The sequence below is a fragment of the Camelus bactrianus genome, chromosome 7 (genome assembly GCF_048773025.1).
Source record: "Camelus bactrianus isolate YW-2024 breed Bactrian camel chromosome 7, ASM4877302v1, whole genome shotgun sequence".
Taxonomy (NCBI): Eukaryota; Metazoa; Chordata; class Mammalia; order Artiodactyla; family Camelidae; genus Camelus; species Camelus bactrianus.
In genome coordinates, this window is record NC_133545.1 from 12,802,835 (window position 1) to 12,822,508 (window position 19,674).

Consider the following 19,674-nt stretch of genomic DNA (forward strand, 5'->3'; position numbering starts at 1 on the left):
GGGAGGTTGGCCATGTTGGTGTGTTAGTCTGATCCCAGCTCACAGTTGTCTTTCAAAGGACTTTGACAACCTTAAGGTCACTTGGAGGCCAATGAGCAGGATGAAGGGATAGGGTCTGGACGTCACTCAACTCAGGTTGGCGATACTTATATAGAGTATGGGTACCATACAAAGGGTAAGACACATCCCAACCCCCAGGGAGTGTGTCCTTTGGAAATCAAATTGGGGGTTGGTTCCCTTGGACTTGGGGATGCCCTGATAAGTGCCTATGGTATACTTTTTATCTTACCTAGTAACTCCCCATGGCTTCTGAACTATGCCATCTTTGGCTCCTCCTCTCAACCCTCATCTCCAATCAATCACCAAGTCCTCTCAATTCTCCCTTCAAAGCATCTCTCCAGTGAGTTCTTCTTACTTCTAACTGGCACTGCCCTGTTTCAGGCCATCACTGTCTCTCCCTCGTGCATAGACTCTTCAACAGAGCCCTAAATTGGCCTCCCAACCTCGTTTCTTCTCTCATCCAACAATTTGCCATCCATACTAGTACCGGAAGAATCTTGCCAACATGCAGATATGATCATGCTGTAGCCCAGATCAGAATTCTTCATTGGCTACCTGTTACTTTAGACCAACACTGAACTCCTTTATTTGGCCTTTGATGATCTGACCCCAGCCTGACTCCTCAGCCTCACTCCCAGTGATCTCTGTCCCCCCACCTTTAGACTCAGGCAATCTTTCTTGACTTGGACATTTCCAGTTATACCAGCTTGTACCCTTCCAGGCTCTTACCTGTGCTCTTCTCCAGGGCCAAGACTACAGTGAGGCAAGTGAGGCAGCTGGGCACTCACTCCCAGGGATGTGCAGGTGCTGACTCTGCTCTTCTAGCTCCTTAAATCTTGCACCCCAGGTGCCTGCTAAACCTCACTCTGGTTCTAGCACACTCCTCTCTGCCTGATGTACCTGCCCTCTTTCTCCACGTGACAAGTCCTGATTATTCGTCAAGTTTCTGCTTTGGGCCACCTCCTCCAGGAGCCCACCCAGACTATCCTGGATACATGGAGATATTTTCCTTGGCCACTGGCTCCGTACTGATGGAAGGATTGCAAACAAAGAGCAGGAGAACTCAGTGTATTGTTTGTAAGAATGTAATCCTGCCTAAGTTCATTATTTACTGTACCTGGTTCTGTTTCCATCATGTGGGCTTAGTCATCTGTAGTTAATCCTTTTGTTTTTATGAAGTCCTTAAAGAACCCTTTAGTTGTTGTGAAAGAGAGACATCTGCCCTGGGTGAACCCCCAACAGACAATTAAATGTGAGCCCAGAGAGGGCAGAGGGGGCTGCTCTTGCCTCTGTATCCTGCATAATAATAGTGAACAGTTTCAGAATGTTTCAGAACGTTTGAGTGGCCAGGAGCTGTTGTCAGAGCTTCTCACACTACTCAGTTATTCCTCTTCACACTCTGTGTGGGAGGTGCTATTATGATCACCTTCATTTTGCAGATGGGAAAACTGAGGATCAAAGAGATTAAGCCACTCACTCAAGGCTGCACAGCTAGTAAGTAGCGGAGCTGATGTTTGAACCCAGGCCGTGTGGCTCTGAGTCTGTGCTCTTAGCAAGCAGCCTCCATGTCTCTCACTTTAAATTTGTAGAGAAGCAAATTGTCCAGAATGCAACCTGTTTATGAGGCATGAGGTGCAGGAGGCCCTCTCTGCTCACTTCTGTGGAGTAAGGGCTCTGAAGCTCCTATGAAAAGGCAGACACCGTTCACAGGACTCTATTATCCCCTGGGATTGAATAATTGAGCAGATTAGCCACTGAGTCAGCAGGACCCCAAGACCTGAAACAAGGACAGGTCAATCTAAGGAGGACCGGGCCTGTACAAAGAATAGAGGGGCTGTTTCTTTGGCCAGTTGAGTTTCAGTATCTCTGAGTAGCCATAGGTAGTATCCGGGCGTTGGGTTCTTATACTATGTGTACAGAATGACTCTGAGTACATCTAGCCTAGTAGGCATTCAGAAAATATTTGCCGGTTGAATTTGAGATATGTCTTCATAATCCCAGCCAGTATTTCCGCCATTCTATTGCACGATGACCTGCCTAATAGCCTGGATCAGGCCTAGGAAACCCAATTCTGTCTTCCAGCTTGTTGGATGACTTAAAGAGCTTAGGCAATCCAAATAACAAAAGCATACTGTGAGTGTTTCAAAAATGTTTATAATCCCCTTGCATTTTGTTTGTTACTGTAACCCCCAAATCTTTGAACTTAGTTCTTGGCAAGTACACTCATGGGCCTTTGATCACCTCATAGCTGCAGTGATCAACTGAAGGTCCAACTGAAAATTTCATAAAATAATGTCAAAAGGCAAGACTCTGGTCTAAGAAGATTGCCAAGATCTCAGTGCTCTTTGCTCAATGACATGGTTGTTTCTGGCTCTCACCCTCTTGGGCTCTGGACCAGATGCACAGACCCACAGAACCTGTCTACCCTTCCCCATGGCTGACCTATCTGGGTTTGGCCTCTTGCCTGCCTCCTGTGTTTTCTAATGCCTGCCAGTACAGTCCTCTCTCAGTCCCAGTCCTGGCCATTCCTGTCTCATCACCTGGACTGGTTATCTGTTGCTGAGGAACACCTTACCCCCAGTGCCTAAGTGGCTTAAAACAACAAGCATTTATCATCCCACACAGTTTCCAAGGATCAGGAATCTGGGAGAAGTCTTCCTGGGTGTTTTGGGGTCAGGGTGTTTTTGTGAAGTTACAGTCCCGCTGTCAGCTGGGCTAAGGCTTGCCTGGGCCCAGAGAGTCCCTCTCCTGCCCACTTAGGGTAGCTGTTGGTAGGCTTCACCCTGTGGGCCTCTACAGAGGGCTGCTCGACATGGCAGCTGGCTTCCCCCTAGACAAGCAATCCAAGGGAGAGAGCGAGGGCCCTGGATGGAAGCCTTAGACGTTATCACCTAGTCTTAAAAGAGATGTACTGTCATCTCTGCTACATGCTGTGGTCACCCGACTGAACCTTGCACAGTGGGGGAGGGGACTGTGCAGCGGTGTGAGTGCTAGGGGGCAGGGATCATGAGGGACCATCTTGGAGGCTGGCTACCACGTCACCTATACCCCCGTGTGAACAAATTTAATCAAAGTACATCCTCCCAAAGTTTCACTGTGGGTTTTTCAAGCTGGGTACTAAAGCTTACCAAGTCTGTAAGCTGCTTCCTCCTGTGATGAGATACTGAAACAAGAGGTCAGTTTTTTCATTCTTCACTCCATAAAGATGTTTTTAGTGCCTACTCTGTGCCAGGTGCCATGACACATCCCCAAGAGAATCGATATCTACTTGACTTTTACTGGAAAAGTAAAATCAGAGAAATTTCAGAGTGAGGTGGAAACCATACACCTAACAATAGCTAACATTTACCAAGCATTTGCTCTGTACCAAACACTTTACAAACACTGTGGCCTTTAATCTCCTCCAGCATCCCTGTTATGTCTATTATACAGATGGGGAAACAGAGGCTTAGAGACCCGGCCCAGGTCAGTGGTCAGACTGCAGGCCAGGCCTGGTCAGTCTGACTAATGGGCCCGAGCCTCCGGCCAGGCCCCTGACTGCTCTGTTTGGGCTCAGCAAGGCCAGTGAGGGAAAGAGACTGGAGTCAATTCCCGGGGCTGCTGTAACAAAGTACCGCAAACTGCGGGCTTCCAACAACAGAAATTTATTCTCTCACAATTCTGGAGGCCGGAAGTCTGAAATCAAGATGTCGGTGGGCCCAGGCTCACTCCGTGGCTCCGAGGGAAGAGCCTCCCGTGGTCCACCCAGCTTCTCATGGTTGCCAGCGATTCTCGGAGCTCCTGTGCGGATGCATCACCCGTCTCTGCCTCCATCCGCACATAATGTTCTTGAGTATCTTTGTCTTCATATCATCCTCACTCTCCATGTCTCTGGGTCCAAAATTCCCTCTTAGAAGGACATCAGTCATGGGTTAGGGCTCACTTTAATTCAGCATGAACTCATCTTGGTTGCCTCTGCAAAGACCCTGTGTTCACATTCTGAGGTGCCAAGTGGACATGAAGTGGCGGAGGGCACTACTCAACCCAGTGCAGAGAACATCAGAGCTGTCAGCAGCCATGGAGAAAGCCAACAACAACACAGGTCTTCCTGTCCACCCTAGGGCCAGAAGAGGCAACATGGAAAGAAGCATACTCTAATGAAAGAAAACACGAATTCAGAAACATTTTTTCCCTGGCTCACTTTGAATGTTGTGCTGTGGGGTGTGTTCATTTGGTGTTGTTTGGTGTTTTTTTTCCCTTTGGTCTATTGGGGTGTGGATTTTTTGGTATTTGTTATTAGTATGTGAACAAACCTATATTTAGATTGTTTGAGTCAGCATATCAGCATACCCTTTTTATAGGGAAAAAGGAAGTGAAACTTTGTGCCTGGTTTTGGATTGCAAGAGCATCTCTCTGTTGAAATTCACCAGCAACTTCCTAGAGAATGAACGAAAGCATAGGGCAGGGAGGAGCATAGGAGTGAGATACAAATCTCTTTTTATCTTTAAGCGCCCAGGTTGAGTTCGCCTTGTCTAACAGGCCTTGTGATGCTGGGATACACCCTTGCTTTTTTCAGCCACTAGCCAACACCAGTGCTTAGTTTCTGGAATGTCAAGGGATAAGTCTAAAACATATTTTTTCTTTAATAACCCAGTAGGGCCCTAACATCCATGAGAATATTTAAAATAATTCTGGAGCTATTTATGTTTTCAGCCATACCCATTTCTTCACTTAACAGCATATATAAATTTATTGCCAAGTATAGAACAATGAATTTGTCTCAAACAAAACAGCTCACAGTCTACAAGGGTGTCCCCTGGTTGTTGTATTTCAGGAAATGGTGCACACACTAGGCTGTCTGCATTCAGGCTTCTTCTGCTTTTCTGGATTTCAGAAATGCCTCCCCTCAATCCTGCTTTTCCAGACTGGACTTGGGTCCTTTATGTGGCAGCTGCTCTCTTCCCCTCCCCATCTCCTGAATCAATATTTGCTCCTCTCGGGTTGTTCTGAGAAGGATGCTGTAGTTCAGTCGTCAGTCAGTTCCTGACCTCTGGCACTTATTCAGCTCGAAGTTCTTGGGTACATCCCCAGGCTCAGCCCGGATCCAAGCTAAGCCCCTACACAGAGCTCACCACTCTACTCTAGCCCTCTTGGTGCAAGATCATGACTCCACAACAAAGACCCACCCGTGACTCATTGTCTCAGTGTCTCAGCTGGCAAATTCCCCATCAATGTCTGTTCTTTTCTCAGAAATCACTGTTGTTATTTACAATAAAAATCCAAACTTCCATTAGCTTTAGGTTTTTGTTTTATTTCTTCCTTGTTTTTATTTTTGTTTCGTCTAGTTGCTCATGGCCTCTTTCTGCTTTGTCAGAGCTCAGAACCCAGATGAGTGATCTTCAAGCATGTGGTAGATTGAATCATCGCTCCCAATTCTTCATGTATTAGAATTCTACATCATCACCCTTGGTCCTATGGCTTTAAAGTAACTCCCACTACAGTGGAGTCTTCTCATTAATGTTAGGCTTGGACATGTGACTTGCTGTAACCAAAGGAATATGGGCAGAAGTGATATTAAGCCACTTTAGGCTGAGCCACTTAAGATATATGGCTTATTTCCTCTTGCATTTCTTGCATTTCTATGATCTATCTGGAGTAAAACTTTCCTGAAGTATCCTCTTCAGCCTGCACTCCATTACAAATCCATGTGGAGTAGATCTGAACCCCACCCACAGCCTGGAACAGAAATACTCCAGCAAACCCACAGACCATGAGAAAAAATAAATTAGCAAAAAATAAATGGTTTGCTAATGAGTTTGGGGTGGTTTGTTACACAGCATTAGCATGGCAATAGCTGACCAATACAGGTCAATTCACTGAAGATCTCCAGACCTTCATTTCCTCATCTATAAAATGAGGCCAGTGAATTATATTCAAGGCATTCAGCCTTTTCTCTACACCTACACAACTGAGGGCTCTGCCATACACCCAATAGTAAGAGGCTAAACATACCAGAGTCAAATATTGCAAAGCACTAAAGAAAAGGAAGGATTGGGAACTGTGAATTCTCTTTAGGAACCAGGAATTATTGGTGGCCTTGGAGAGAGTTGTTTCAGTAAACAGTGAAGCAGAGACCCCATTGCAGGGCTGAAGGGTAAATGAGAAGTGAGAAAATGAGGAAGCATGGGGACTTGGCTGGGAAGGGAAGGGTGGGAGGGAGTAGTGGTTGGGGTGGACACAGTCAAAGACAAGGTGGTTGGTTGCTTGGTTGGCTGGCTCACTTGTATGTTTTAAGATGGGTGAGAATTGAACCCGCAAATAAACACTTCCAATGTCATAATGAAGAGATAATGAAGGCAGCGGCTTGGACAAGAGTGTGCAGGAAACCAGAGATCTGGTCTATAAGAGAGAGTGGAGTAAGAACTTAACAGGACTTATTCACTGATTTGCTATGCATCATTTACGCTTCAAGTTCTCAAAGCCTAGGGCGAGGCAAGTGTCAATCCATGAAACAAAGACCAAACGAAAAATGCCCCAAATGTGAGAAATGTGAGAATTCCAAATGGTGTTAAAAAGTAAGTAGAATAAAATAAAATAAAAACTACCATCTACCTACCTAGCGCCTATCCGATTATTGTTGAGCACAAGCCTGACGTTACCAGTGGGGTAACAATAGCTAACACGCATCACAAGCCATGCCCAGCCCTGCTCCATTTAATCCTCCCAACATGCTGTGAGGTAAGCACTATTATTATCCCTATTTTACAGATGGGGGGACTGAGGCACAGAGACCTTACAAACTTGCTTAAGTTCACAGAGTGAGCCAGGATTTGAACCTAGGCAGTCTGGTTCCAAAGTCCAAGCTCTGGACCATTATACAAGTGGGAAAATGCAGCCAAGAATGAAGTGTTTTTAGTATGTTTTTGAAGGTGGCGTTGATGAACTGACGTTGGCTAAAGTGCTGGAGACTAGTTTATCTTCCCAAATGGGTTCAACAGTCACCTTTGCACTAAGATTTTGTTTAGCAATCCTTCCCTCATAAATCATGCAGAAACAAACTTCAACCCACAACCAGTTCAGTCTCGCTTGAATGATAAAGACAAAATCTTTTATTAAGATCCAGAGTTCAAGTCAGTGAAATTTTGTTATGTAATAGGTGGGGGTGGTAGCTGGTTGCAGTGGAATGCAGCCAGGAATGAATGGAAATTCTGTATGATGATATTTATAGCAGCAAAGAACAACTAACATGTATTTGTGTCTGTATATGCCAAGCATGTGCCACACGAAATCCTATATACTGTCTGTCTCTTTTTTTTAAATTGAAGTCTACTCAGTTTACAATGTTGCGTCAATTTCTGGTGTACAGCATAACGTTTCAGTCATACATGCTCATACATTTGTTTTCATATTCTTTTTCATTATAGATTACTACAGGATACTGAATATAGTTCCCTCTACTATACAGAAGAAACTTGCTGTACGTCTATTTTATATGTAACAGTTTGTATCTGCAAATCCCAAACTCCCGATTTATCCCTTCCCATCCCCTTTCCCACTAGTAACCATAAGTTTGTCTTCTGTGTCTGTGTTTCCGTTTTGTAAATAAGTTCACTTGTGTCTTTTTTTAAAGATTCCATATATAAGTGATATCATGTAGTATTTTTCTTTCTTTTTCTGGCTTACTTCACTTAGAATGGTAATCTCCATCCACGTTGCTGCAAATGGCATTATGCTATTCTTTTTTATGGCTGGGTATATACTGTCTCTATTAATTCAGCCTTGTTCAACAAATAATCAAGTGCCTATTACCCACGAGAAATGTACTGAGTGCCCCAGCCACAGTGCTGGGCACATAAGGGGAAATCTGAGTGAGACCCAGTCCTGCTCAGCTTCTGATGGAGGAGCTGGGGAAGTGGGAAGAGAGAGAAGGTACCAGGTGTGGTGGGGACGGGAGAACAGGGGATGCAGAAGCTCTCACCTGAATGAAAGGGCCAAGAGCATCCCTGTAGAGAGAAGGAAATTGATGGCAAACAGTGTGGTGTGTGGAAGGAACTGAGAACACCCAAGAGCAGAGTGCGAGGTGAGGGGGTGAACATGCAGAAGTGAATGGGACCAGGTCAGAGACGGCCTGCTGTGCCAGCCCAGGAGACTTCACTCTCTAGGTGGGGAGAGCGGCAGAAGCATTTTATGCAGCAATGGTGAGATTCTGGTATATTATTCTGGCTGCAGAGTTGAAGAACAAATTTGAGGTGCACAAGACAGGAGGCAAGGAAACCAGTGGGTGTCTATTTCCAGCCAAGGGATGCTCTTGAAGTCCTGAACTACAGTACAAGAAGGACAGATAGAAAGAATGATTCAAGGAGCATTCAGAAAATGAAACTTGGTTGACTGTCGGGGGTGAGGGAGAGCTGGCCTGGGGGACTAGGCGGAAAGATGCCATTTGCTGAAAGACAGGGACTGTCAGCCATCTCTTATCAGTGAAAACACTAGCAAGAATGGAGTGACTTGCCCAAGGTCATCCAGTGGAAAAAGTGTATCAGCCCTCAACTATAAAGGCTCTTCTGATGTCCACGATGCCACATTTCTCCTGAGAACTTCCTAGTTGCCTCCCTTTCTCACCCCTTGTATCATGAGATGATGCTACCAGTTTTGGTCGCTCTCTGTGGACAGGTAGAGTTCAAACCATTAAATGTGTAACTGACTATACTTTCCAGTGCTTACAGCTTTGGGTTCCCAGATGCCTATCGATTTGCAAAGATAGAAAGGGGTACATGAGATATTTTCAAAGAGCCTAAATGTAAATTGTGCCTTTATTGACAATAAGATAGTGCAGGTTAACTAAAATGTCAAGTTTCTTTGCTTTGGAGTAGAATTATAACTTGGTACCCTAGTGCTGGTTCTCTCATTGATCACTATTCTCATTGGCAGAGCTTCCATCAGCTTGTCTTTGAATAATTAAAATGGGAAAATCAATCCATCAATCCTTAAATATACATTGTTGTTTGGACAATAGAACATGGGACCTATGGGGAAATAATATAAACAATAGTGGTTGGTAAAGAGTTTAGATAGCATTGCTTTAAACTCTGGGGATTAGCATGTAATGAAACAGTGAGGGAGGAAGTCTTTGTCCTTTGATGACACCTCTCTGCTGGGGCTGGACGCCTCCCATCCCCCACCCCGTGGTCAGAAGACCCGCACACACACTGGGTGCTCTGTGCTCCGCACACACCACATCTTCTAAATGGCTGTGTCCTGCATTCTCTCCCGCCCTCTGGTTTTGCATCCAAGCCTTGCTTTTCGATTCCAAATGTAACAATTACATTGTCTATGAATTCATGGGACTGTGAGCCACAGCACATCAGTAAGGTAGAACCAGTCAGAAAGCCTTCAGCATTCGATGAGGCAGTAGAAGAATGATTTACTCTTTCAAAGGAGCCACGTGCAAGGCATTCTGCCAGGTGTTGAGAACCCGGTGTCACTAGTGTGCAAGTCAGAGGGAGACTGCTCCTTCCCCCCACCCAATGCTTGCACACACAGGTAGCAGCGGTTGTCTGGAAGCACCGCCCTCTCGGTTACCTGGGGCAGGCCTGTGACCATTCACCTGTCCTGAGCAGCTGCAATGCACGAGGCGCTCACTGGCTTAAGACTCACCCCCCTTCCTCGGAGCCGTATCATCAGGCTAGGAAGATAGGATGCAGGCAGAAACCATAAAAGAACGTAGGGACTGCCAAGACAGCGGGAGAGACAGCAAGCCCTGCGGGCAGTCCAGGGAGGCCGGGCTCACTGAGGGCTGGCCGGGTTGAGGAGACCTTAGGAAGAGCAACGTTTGGACAAGGTTTTGAGGGATGGGTAGGGTTCAGTTGGAACAGAGAGGGTAGGGAGGGCGTTCAGGCAGCAGGGACTGTGATGTGCGAAGTGTCAGGAAAGGGGGCGTTTATGCCAGGTAGGAAGAGAACTCAGGGAAGGATGTGGGGGCACCTTTTAGCTGAGAAGGCGGGGACAGCTGCTGGTTTTGGTGCATGGCGCTGGCTCTCCCCAGAGTCTGGGCAGTGCTTGGGAAACAGGGTTTGGGGTGAAGCTACAACTGGCAGAGGCTGGCCTTCTTTCTTGCCATCTCTGACACCACTTCCCAGGAAACCTTTGAGCAAGAAAAGGGCCGTCCTCTCTCTGGGACCATGTTCAGGAATTGCTGTCTGCTGAGGTGAAACCCAAGAAGCACACCTTTGCAAGGTCACCTGGAGGTTTAGGATGGCCCTGCAGGTTGGCCCAGTACCAGGGGGCCAAGGACACCTGAGAGAGCCGGACCTCTGGGGGGGTCTCCCCATTCAGCTGATGCTCCCCCACCCCCAGCCCCCAGGATGTTGTGCAGCATCACGAATTTCTGGTAAAACAAGAAAAAGGTGGCTCTTAATCATTGAAGCGCCAATCCACTGCAGAGTGAGCCCCTGCCCCCGTCCTTCTCTCCCCAAAGTCTCACCCTCTTGCCCAGATGTACATTATTTTTGGAAGCAGAAACAATCCTTGCCACACTACCCAGGTTCCTGAAGGTGAAGCACCTACCCTTAATGGCAAATGGCAGCCTATTTAATATGGTGTTCAGGAGTGGAAGGGAGGGTGCATTCAGTAGCTTTATTTCTGGGAGAGCCCCTGTCCTCCCAGGGAAGGCGGCACCAAGCATTTACTCAAACAGCTCAGTAAGGCACCGACATAAAGCTGACGGTTTGCTTTGTTTATGGAATGAATGAGATTCTTCTTTCATCTCTGCCCAAAGAGTAGACGCCACCAATTCCAGAAGCCTGAATTCCTTACAAGATAAGAGACAGTTGGGCCATAAGCATTAAGATTATTGCTGTTGCTCCCTTTAAAACTAGACTAAACTAAGAGCAGCTCATCTCCCCAATGAGTCTGACCCAATGGAATCCCCAGGCTTCTAGAACCGGCTCATAAACTTCTCAATAAAGAACAACAAGCCTTATTGTTTTATAATCACATTTGGTTTTGGATTAAAAATAATATTATCCAGTCTAATCACCCATTTGCCAAAATTTGGGCTGTCTTTAAAAAAATCAATCCATTCTCAACAAAGATGATTTGTTGCCTTGAGGGCAGTCGGAAGACTGCATCCACACACCAAGGACCATTCCCAGAGCAAAGTGCTAAGAATGTGTTTTCTGATAAGTCATATCTGCAGTAAAGACTTAGCCTATCAGGGAAATGCCTTTGAAGGTCATAAAATTCATTTGGCTCTATAAGTTCTGGTGTGTATGCTAAAATAATCAGTCACGTTACTTTATAGTCACACCTCGTACTCTCATTCTGGAAAATCAATACAGCGAGAAGAAGGCTAGGGATATTGTGTATAACTATTTAAAAGAGAGGAAACAAAAAATAATATTCTCTGAAAATGGTCCTCAAGGAAACACAGACCTAGTTTTCATAAGCGGGCTCAATTTTATCTCCAAGCTCATCACTGAATTATTAAACCAAAGTATCCATTTCATCCTACACAAAAGTACAAAAAATAAAAAAGGGAAACAGTGTGCATCCTTCTCTAGATGCTCTGGGGCACTGGAAATTATCCACAGCCTTTCAAATGTGTTTCTAAAATGTGTCCATTATTCATTCACACTCTTAATGGCTTGTTCCACCAAATGTTACAAACACTGATGTTGCCTTCACCTGTGATGCTTCCCCATCGGAAATTTGTACCCTCTACTAATTCTTCCCTGCATTTCAAGACCCAGCCCAAGAACTTCCTGCTTTCCAAAGCCACCTCTGACTGGCTGGTGACCCAGAAAGGCTGAGGGACTGGGGCTGGGAGGTGAGAAGCAAGGATCATGCACGAAGCTACAGTGAGGCCCCCAAAAGCTGCTTCCTGAGAGTGTATCCTGGCTCCTGGGACACTCAGCACCACAGGAACTGCCGCTGAGGAAGAGTAGGGTGTCTAGGTAAGAGAAGGCACAGTCACCAGCAGATCCTTTGTGTTTCACGTGACCTGTTTCCTACCAGCAGCAGCTGGGGTCAGCACCTCCCCGAGCAAGATCGTCAACAGATGAAGCAGTCATGGAGTTTAGATCTAGAAGGCACTCGGTGGCCTTTCAATTCGTTCATTGTTACTTCCTTTGCTGTGCACAGGATTTTAGTTTGCTGTACTCCTACTTATCGATTTTTGCTTTTGTTGCTTTTTTTTTTTTTTTTTTGGTGTCACATCCAAAAAATCATTGCCAAGACTGATGTCAAAGTAATTTTTCCTATGTTTTCTTCTAGGAGTTTTATTGTTTCAGGTCTTATATTTAAGTTGTTAATCCAATTTGAGTTTGTTTTTGTTTTTAGTATTAGGGTCCAGTTTCATTCTTTGGCATATGATTATCCAGTTTTCCCAACATCACCTAGTAAAGAGACTATCCCTTCCCCTTGTGTATTTTTGGCTCCATTGTCAAAAATTGATTGACCATATATGCCTGGGTTTTTTTCTGAAATTTTTATCCTGTTCCATTAGTCTGTGTGTCTGTTTTTATTCCAGAACCATCCTGTTTTGACTACTAGAGCTTTGTAATGTAGTTTGAAATCAAGAAGTGTGATGCCTCCAAATTTGTTCTTTCTCAAGATTGCTTTGACTATTAAGAGTCTTTTGTGAATCCATACAAATTTTAGGATTTTTTTTCCCTACTTCTGTGGAAAATGCCATTGGAATTTTGATAGGGACTGCATCAAATCTGGAGGTCACTTTGGGTAGTATGGACATTTTAACAATATTAATTCTTCCTGTGAAAACACAGGATATCTTTCCATATATTTTGTGTCTTCTCCCATTTCTTTCATCAATGTCTTATAAATTTCAGTGTAGAGATTTTTTACCTCCTTGGTTAAATTTAGCCCTAAGTGTTTTACTCTTGTTGATGCTATTGTGAATGGGATTGATTTCTTTATTTCTTTTTCAGATAGTTTGTTGTTAGCATGTAGAAATGCTACTGAGCTGTGTGTGTTGATTTTATATTGTGCAATTTTAATGAATTCACTAATTAGTTCAGTTTTTTGTGGAGGGTTTAGGATTTTGCTCACGTGATCTGCAGAGAGTTTCACTTCTTCCTTTCCAATTTGGATAAACATTATTTCCTTTTCTTGCCTCATTTCTCTGGCTAGAACTGCCAGCATTTTATTGAATAAAAGTGGCAAGAGTGGGCATCCTTGTCTTGTTCATGATCTTAGAGCAAAACCTATCAGCTTTTCACTTTTGAATATGAGATTAGCTGTGAGTTTTTCATCTACCATGGCCTTTATTATGTTGAGGTACATTCCTTTCATACTCGATTTGTTGAGAGTTTCTATCATGAAAGAAAGTTGAATTTTGTCGAATGCTTTTTCTGCATCTATTGAGATAATCACAGGATTTTCATTCTTCATTCTGTTAATGTGGTGTATCACGTTTATTGATTAACATACGTTGAACCATCTTGCATCCCAGGGTGCAATGGTTTCTTTTAAATATGGTCTGGGATTAGATATAGGTCTAGAATTAGAATCCAGTTTTCCCACATGTAAAGCAAACTCTCTGAGAAAGAAAATTCCCGGTACAGGGATGGACTTTCTCACTGTAGTCTTAAATCTTAATAATCACCAATTGCAATTTAATTTAACCTGATCTTTGAATGAGACTTGATCAGAACACTAACTCATCCTGATTCCTATTTTTTTAATTTTGTTTATTGAAATACAGTCAGTTTACAATATTGTGTTAGTTTCTGATATATAGCATAGTGTTTCAGAAATATATAATATATATATATATATTCCTTTTTATATTCTTTTTCATTATAGGCTATTACAAAATATTGAATATAGTTCCCTGTGCTATACAGTAGGACCTTGTTTATCTATTTTATATATAGTAGTTTGTATCTGCAAATCCTGAACTCTCACTTTATGCTTCCATTTCCCTTTTGCCCCCCTGGAAACCATAAGTTTGTTTTCTATGTCTGTGAGTCTGTTTCTGTTTTGTAAATAAGTTCAATTCTGTCATTTTTTTAGATTCCATATATAAGTGATATCATACAGTATTTTTGTTTCTCTTTCTGGCTTACTTCACTTAGTATGACAATCTCCAGGTCCATCCACGTTGCTACAAATGGCATTATTTCAGTCTTTTTGTGGCTACATAATATTCCATTGTATATATGCCACAACTTCTTTAACCAGTCATCTGTTGGTGGACATTTAGGTTGCTTCCATGTCTTGGTTATTGTAAATAGTGCTGCTATGAACATGGGGTGCATGTATCTTTTCGAATTAGACTTTCCTCTGGACATATGCCCAGGAGTGGGACTGCTGGACTGATTCCTACTTTAATGTCCATTTGATTCATACCTCTGGGTCTAGGGCTCCTGAGACTTAAATGCAGCTTGGCATTAAAAGCCCTTCTACCTTCCCAGGACAGCCCTTCTCGGTTTCCACCATATTTATATGTTTAACTGCTTTGACTGATTAGCTACTTACTGCAACAAACACAGTTTGCCTTTCTCACTGCTTAATCAGCCAAGAAGCTCCCCCATTGGTCCAAATCCCCCTGTAGGTTCTACTGTGCTGTGGGAATAGTGAGACCCCAGTCCCCAAACCTCCAAACCCAAAGTATAAAACTGCTTTCCTCTTCACCACTGAAGAGAACCAATTCTCTACTCTTCTTAGTAAAATTTCTCTTCTTTTGCTTAGTAATTCATATTCATTAAATATGGAAATATGGAAGATGCAGAAAGACTAAAGGAAGAAAAAGAAATCACCCATAATCCTACCATTGAAAGAAAACCACTACTAATATTTGGGCTATGTCTTTACACTTTTTCTTTTTCTTTTTCCTTTCTTTTCTTTCTTTTTTCTGCTGGGTAGATGGATTTTTTAAAAATTGAGATACAATTCATGTGTCGTAAAATTCATCCTTTTAAAGTGTGTGATTCGGTGGTTTTAGTACATTCAGTGTTGTGCAACCATTAACATTATCTAATTTCAGAATATTTTCATCATCCGTAAAAGAAAGACCATACCTTTCAGCAGTCATTCCCTTCGCCCCTCCTCCAGCCCCTGGTGACCACGAATCATCTTTCTGTCTATATGAATTGGGCAGATGGATTTGTACATAATTAAATAGGGAGTCCTTACACTCTTAAAGAATAAAGAAATCCTCATCTTACCAAGAGCTGCCAGTTCACAGGTGTGCTTGAAAGTTTAAATACACTAGTGCTTAAGGTTGCCTCTAGCAATATTCAACTTGTACAACTTACTTCATCAAAGCTTTTCCAGAAGTAAGAATTTCAAACAACTTTATACAGAAAAATGAGTTTTAAAAATGTTTTATCACGTGTTTTGAGCACTTTCACACATGTTCCATGTCCTAGGTAACATACCCAGCTGTATACCCAGCTACAGCCCCAACCCCGGTGGGGCAGACCTGGTCTCCTGTTTCATGCTGCTCAGCCCCATAGCTGTCAGTATCAATGACTGTCATTGAAAAATTGTATCAAGTGTGGTTTTGGGAAAACTATCAGAATATACGATGCCTTTTTTTTTTTACAACAGTCTCTTTTTAAATGAAATTGACTCTTTTGTCTTCTTCTTTCCCAATTCATACATACACTTTATAATTAAGAAGTGTTTATTGGGTATACACCACGGTCTTGCTCTACAAAGTGAGTGGAGATCCAAAAACAGTACACCGGCAACAGCTAGAAAAGTGGACACCACATTGGTCCAAACTGAAAACACAGCAGGCTTTCCGGAAAAGGGTTATTCACGTGGGCGAAAGAATTAAGATTCGTGCTGAGATGTGAAGCCTAAGAGAAGAACCAGCAAGAAAGATGCCAGCAGAGATTAGAGCCAGCATTTATTAGGAACCAACTGCATGCATGCACTGTGAGCGAGAGAGGGGCGGAAATGAGAGATGTGATGCAAACAGCAGTGAGCAGGGGCTCGTAAGTGCCTTGGGCAAACCGGAAAAGCTGCCTTGAGGAGGTGCCCCGAGCTCCTGGAGGGCACTGAAGGAAAGAGAGGAGGAAGGGAATTCCAAGCACGGAGATTATCAAGGGCAAATGCACAGATGTGTGCAGCACCGTGACCGTTCATGGAACTGCCAGCCCCACAGGGTGGGGGTGGGATGGAGTTGCTGAAGCCGAGTCCTGGGTGCTGGGCTGATGCCTGTGTACTTCTTCACTTTACCCTCATTAAACCAGATGCTAGGAGAACATCTGTGCCTTGGGCAGAAGTTTCCCAAATTGCAGTGAGATATGGAACGTCCCCCCTGCCTTGAAAGAACTCACAGGCTGGTTGAGTAGACAAGAGGCAGTCCTCCTCGTGTTACCTTCCCAGCGTCTAGGCTCTCACTGCAATCTTACCTGGTCCAATGGCAGCTGTAACTCTTACAGGAAGGACTAAGGAGTTTAAATATTTGGGACACACCACCCTTCTGAAGTTCTCCTTAGGGACACGGTAGCTGTGAGGGTGTCTCCACCTCCAGCTCTCCCTGAGCACCCCTCTCTCACTATGTCAAGAAAATGAAGCAGGAGGGAGACCCTGACTGATTCAAGCTGATACCTATTGCTCACAGGCTACCTGGAGTCCTGCCTGGAAGAGGAGGACTGAGAGCCCAAGGATGGTGACCTTGAGCTGATCAAGGGATAGACCCAGGAGCACCACAGCCACTGCCAGTCCCTCCTGCTGCCCCCTTCTCTTCAGCAATATCCTCTCCATACATCGAGCTCACTCCCTAACCTCCATGTCTCCCCCACCTTGGGCATCTGATCCAGACCTCCTGTTGTCTGACCTTGTACCAGAGCCTCACTCCACACCTGGCACACATTAACAGATCAATAAATATTTTTGCTGGAACAAATAGAAGGCAGCTCTCGCTTCCTATTCACCACCTCTGCTTCATGCTTCTCTCTAATCTCTGTGTCTTTGACCCAGGTTATTAGCATGGCCCCAGAACAGATTACAAATGCACAACTGCCTTGCTGAACGGTACGGCGCTATTGTCCGTGACTCTCTGATCTACACTGATTATAAACACCCAGCTTATCAGTCAGGACACCTGCCCCTTTCCATGACCAGAGCAACATTAATGTATGCAATTCACTCATTCATTCGTCAAATGTTTATCGAGGCCGTCCTATACACTAGGCACTGAGCTGGAAGTTAAGAATATGGAAATTAAAAAGACCCAGTAAGAAAGAAACAAAAGTGTAATAAAGTCTACAATAGAAACATTAATGCTATGGGACCACCTGGAGGCCTCAGGTGGGACCAGCTTTGAGTATCACAGTCAGAGCATAATCATTGATGAGAAATTAATAAGCATATTAATGAGAAATTTAAAATACACCTGAAGCACTAAAGACTTATTCTCCTCTGCGTTTAGGTTATGTAAATGGTGGTTAGTGACAGTGGCTGCCAACTACTAAGCACCCACTACGTGTCCAGCACCATGCTGAGCACACCACTGAGCAGAAACACACTGAGATGGATGGAGTGGGGTGGGGGAGGGGCTCGCATTTGCTCCTGGGTTTGCGTGTGGCCGGTTTCAAGGCAAGATAAGCTCTACTGAGATAGAAAAGTTCAAAAGATAATTAAACCAGTTAGAAAGCAAGACAGCACTGGGACTGATGCTGGGTTTCAGAGCCAATTTCCAAGAAGTAATTTCATCATCGTAGAACATCAAACGTGAATTCCATTTTCAGCTATGCAAATTCCAAAAGAATAATACCTCACATTTGCATAATGCTTGATGCTTTTCAAAGTGCTTTCCCAGTTATTAATCTAGAGGAGGCTTTATTACCACCAGAAACACAAGTGGAAATTCTGTTCAAACTCAAGTTCTCCATTATTTTTCCCACTTTCCCCTCAAAAATCAGAGCCACCTAAATTCAGGTGCTTTGGATGGCGTGGATAACTATAATAAGTTTAACCGACAGGGTGAATATGCATAAACGTACCATATTGTGAGGCCTTCCATCTACAGACACGGGGCTTCGATTGATCCAGACTTTGGAACCTTCTGTTGAATTAACAAAATCACAGGGAGCTACTCTCAGTTTAAATTTGAGATCCTTCCAAGATCTCAGACTTTGTGGCACTGCACATATGACATTCATCAGAATCCATTCCCTTCTATCAAATATGAGAAAACTAGGAAATTAGTTCCACCACTTCGTCCTTAAACCTGCAGAAATCCTTGCCAATGACTTTCTGCAAAGTCACCCACATTGCCAGACAACTCCTATGCCTTTTTGTTTGTTTGTTTTTAATATAATCAGAACCAAGAGGCCGAATCGATTGTAAATCCAGACTGGAGAGAGGATCTTAGAAAAATGAGGTGAGAAGATATGACGGGGAGCAAGGAAATACATCTCCCCAAACCTTTCCAATTTGTTTCTTTTTCCATCTCCTTCAAACTTAATTATGTGTAGCGTTCTCAGCCACTGAATCACCAGCCTTTCCTGACACCTCAATCTCATGCATTTGAGCAAAAGATTAACCTGGCTGTTTGCTTTTAATTCTGAAGCTGTGTTAATACTCAACTCCCTCTAGATTAGACGGGAAGGAAAACACACTCCCACATACCCCACCCTGGCTCCGGCAAGCCTATTTCTGACAATGTCACAGACATTGGAACAATCGGGCTTCACTTACCACTTCAGGAGGGCCAAGAGGACCACTAACAGGGCCACCATCACCATGGAGCCGTTCGCTTCCAGTCTGAGGAACCCCCAGACTTCCATTGCTTCTCAGAGACCCTACAGGGGTGGTCCTCCGGAGGAAAGAGAGAGGCTGATCCCCCTGCCGTTACAGGAAGCACGGTCCACAGCTAGAAGAAACAGGCAACCAAGAAAACATCCCATCAAGTGGGTCCCCGAAATGTGCTCTTTCTCAGAAGTGTCTCCTTATAAAGAGGAAGGAAGAGGAGGGAAAAACACAGGGTTTCGGTGTAAGGCAATGAATCAGCAACTTTATTTTCCTGATGACTGTACTCCCGATAAACATTTGTGTGAACTTCCCTGGGAAGCAGTAGCAGAACTGGCCCCATGTTGAGAAAGAAAATGGTTGCAACCATAGATTTCTAGTGTGGGAAAGTTGTCCTAAAAGGAAGACTCCTCTTAAAAAAATTAATTTATAATCAAATGATGATACAGGTCAGGAGACTGAATGTCCCAGCAAACTCTGAGGCCTGACATCAGCCTGATGAAAATGCTGGCTGCATGGCGGGCATCCATCCCACTAAGTTCATCGGTTCCTGGGGTTTAACGACCCCTGTGAGGGGTCCTTAGTGACTGCCTGTCGGAACAGACCGCAGGTCTCACCTCGGATCAGCCCTCTCATGACGAGCCGGAGGATTTTCTACATGTCTAACAGTACATCCGTAGGCTCATGTGTGGGTCCTTTGTTCTGGCTCTGAGCTTATCTGAGTAAAGTAGACTGCATTAATTTTTGCTTATGAGTCAACATGTTCCACCTTTAGAAATGGGAAAGGTGTATCATACAGGGACTCTCACTCACTATGACATTCGTCTGTTCATTCAGCACCTATGGGGGCCAGGCTCTGTGCTGAGTTTACAAACAGCAGTTGAAACACAGAAGAAGTACCAGACCCTG

General features: G+C 44.1%; 1 protein-coding gene across 2 annotated transcripts in view; it reads right to left on the reverse strand.

Moving 5' to 3' along the window:
* Positions 1-18,970, reverse strand: part of TBXAS1 (thromboxane A synthase 1) — a 141,959-nt gene extending 122,989 nt beyond the window's left edge. Inside the window, exons 1-2 of one of the 2 annotated variants that reach the window (XM_074366929.1) lie at positions 18,715-18,970; positions 18,018-18,079 (exon numbers count right to left, since the gene is read on the reverse strand). In XM_074366929.1, the coding sequence (XP_074223030.1) occupies positions 18,018-18,037 (20 nt within the window). In that variant the 5' untranslated portion in view covers positions 18,038-18,079; positions 18,715-18,970. The remainder of the gene's footprint in view (positions 1-18,017; positions 18,080-18,714) is intronic. The other variant, XM_010947466.3, reaches the window with a different exon arrangement.
* Positions 18,971-19,674: the final 704 nt, after the last annotated feature.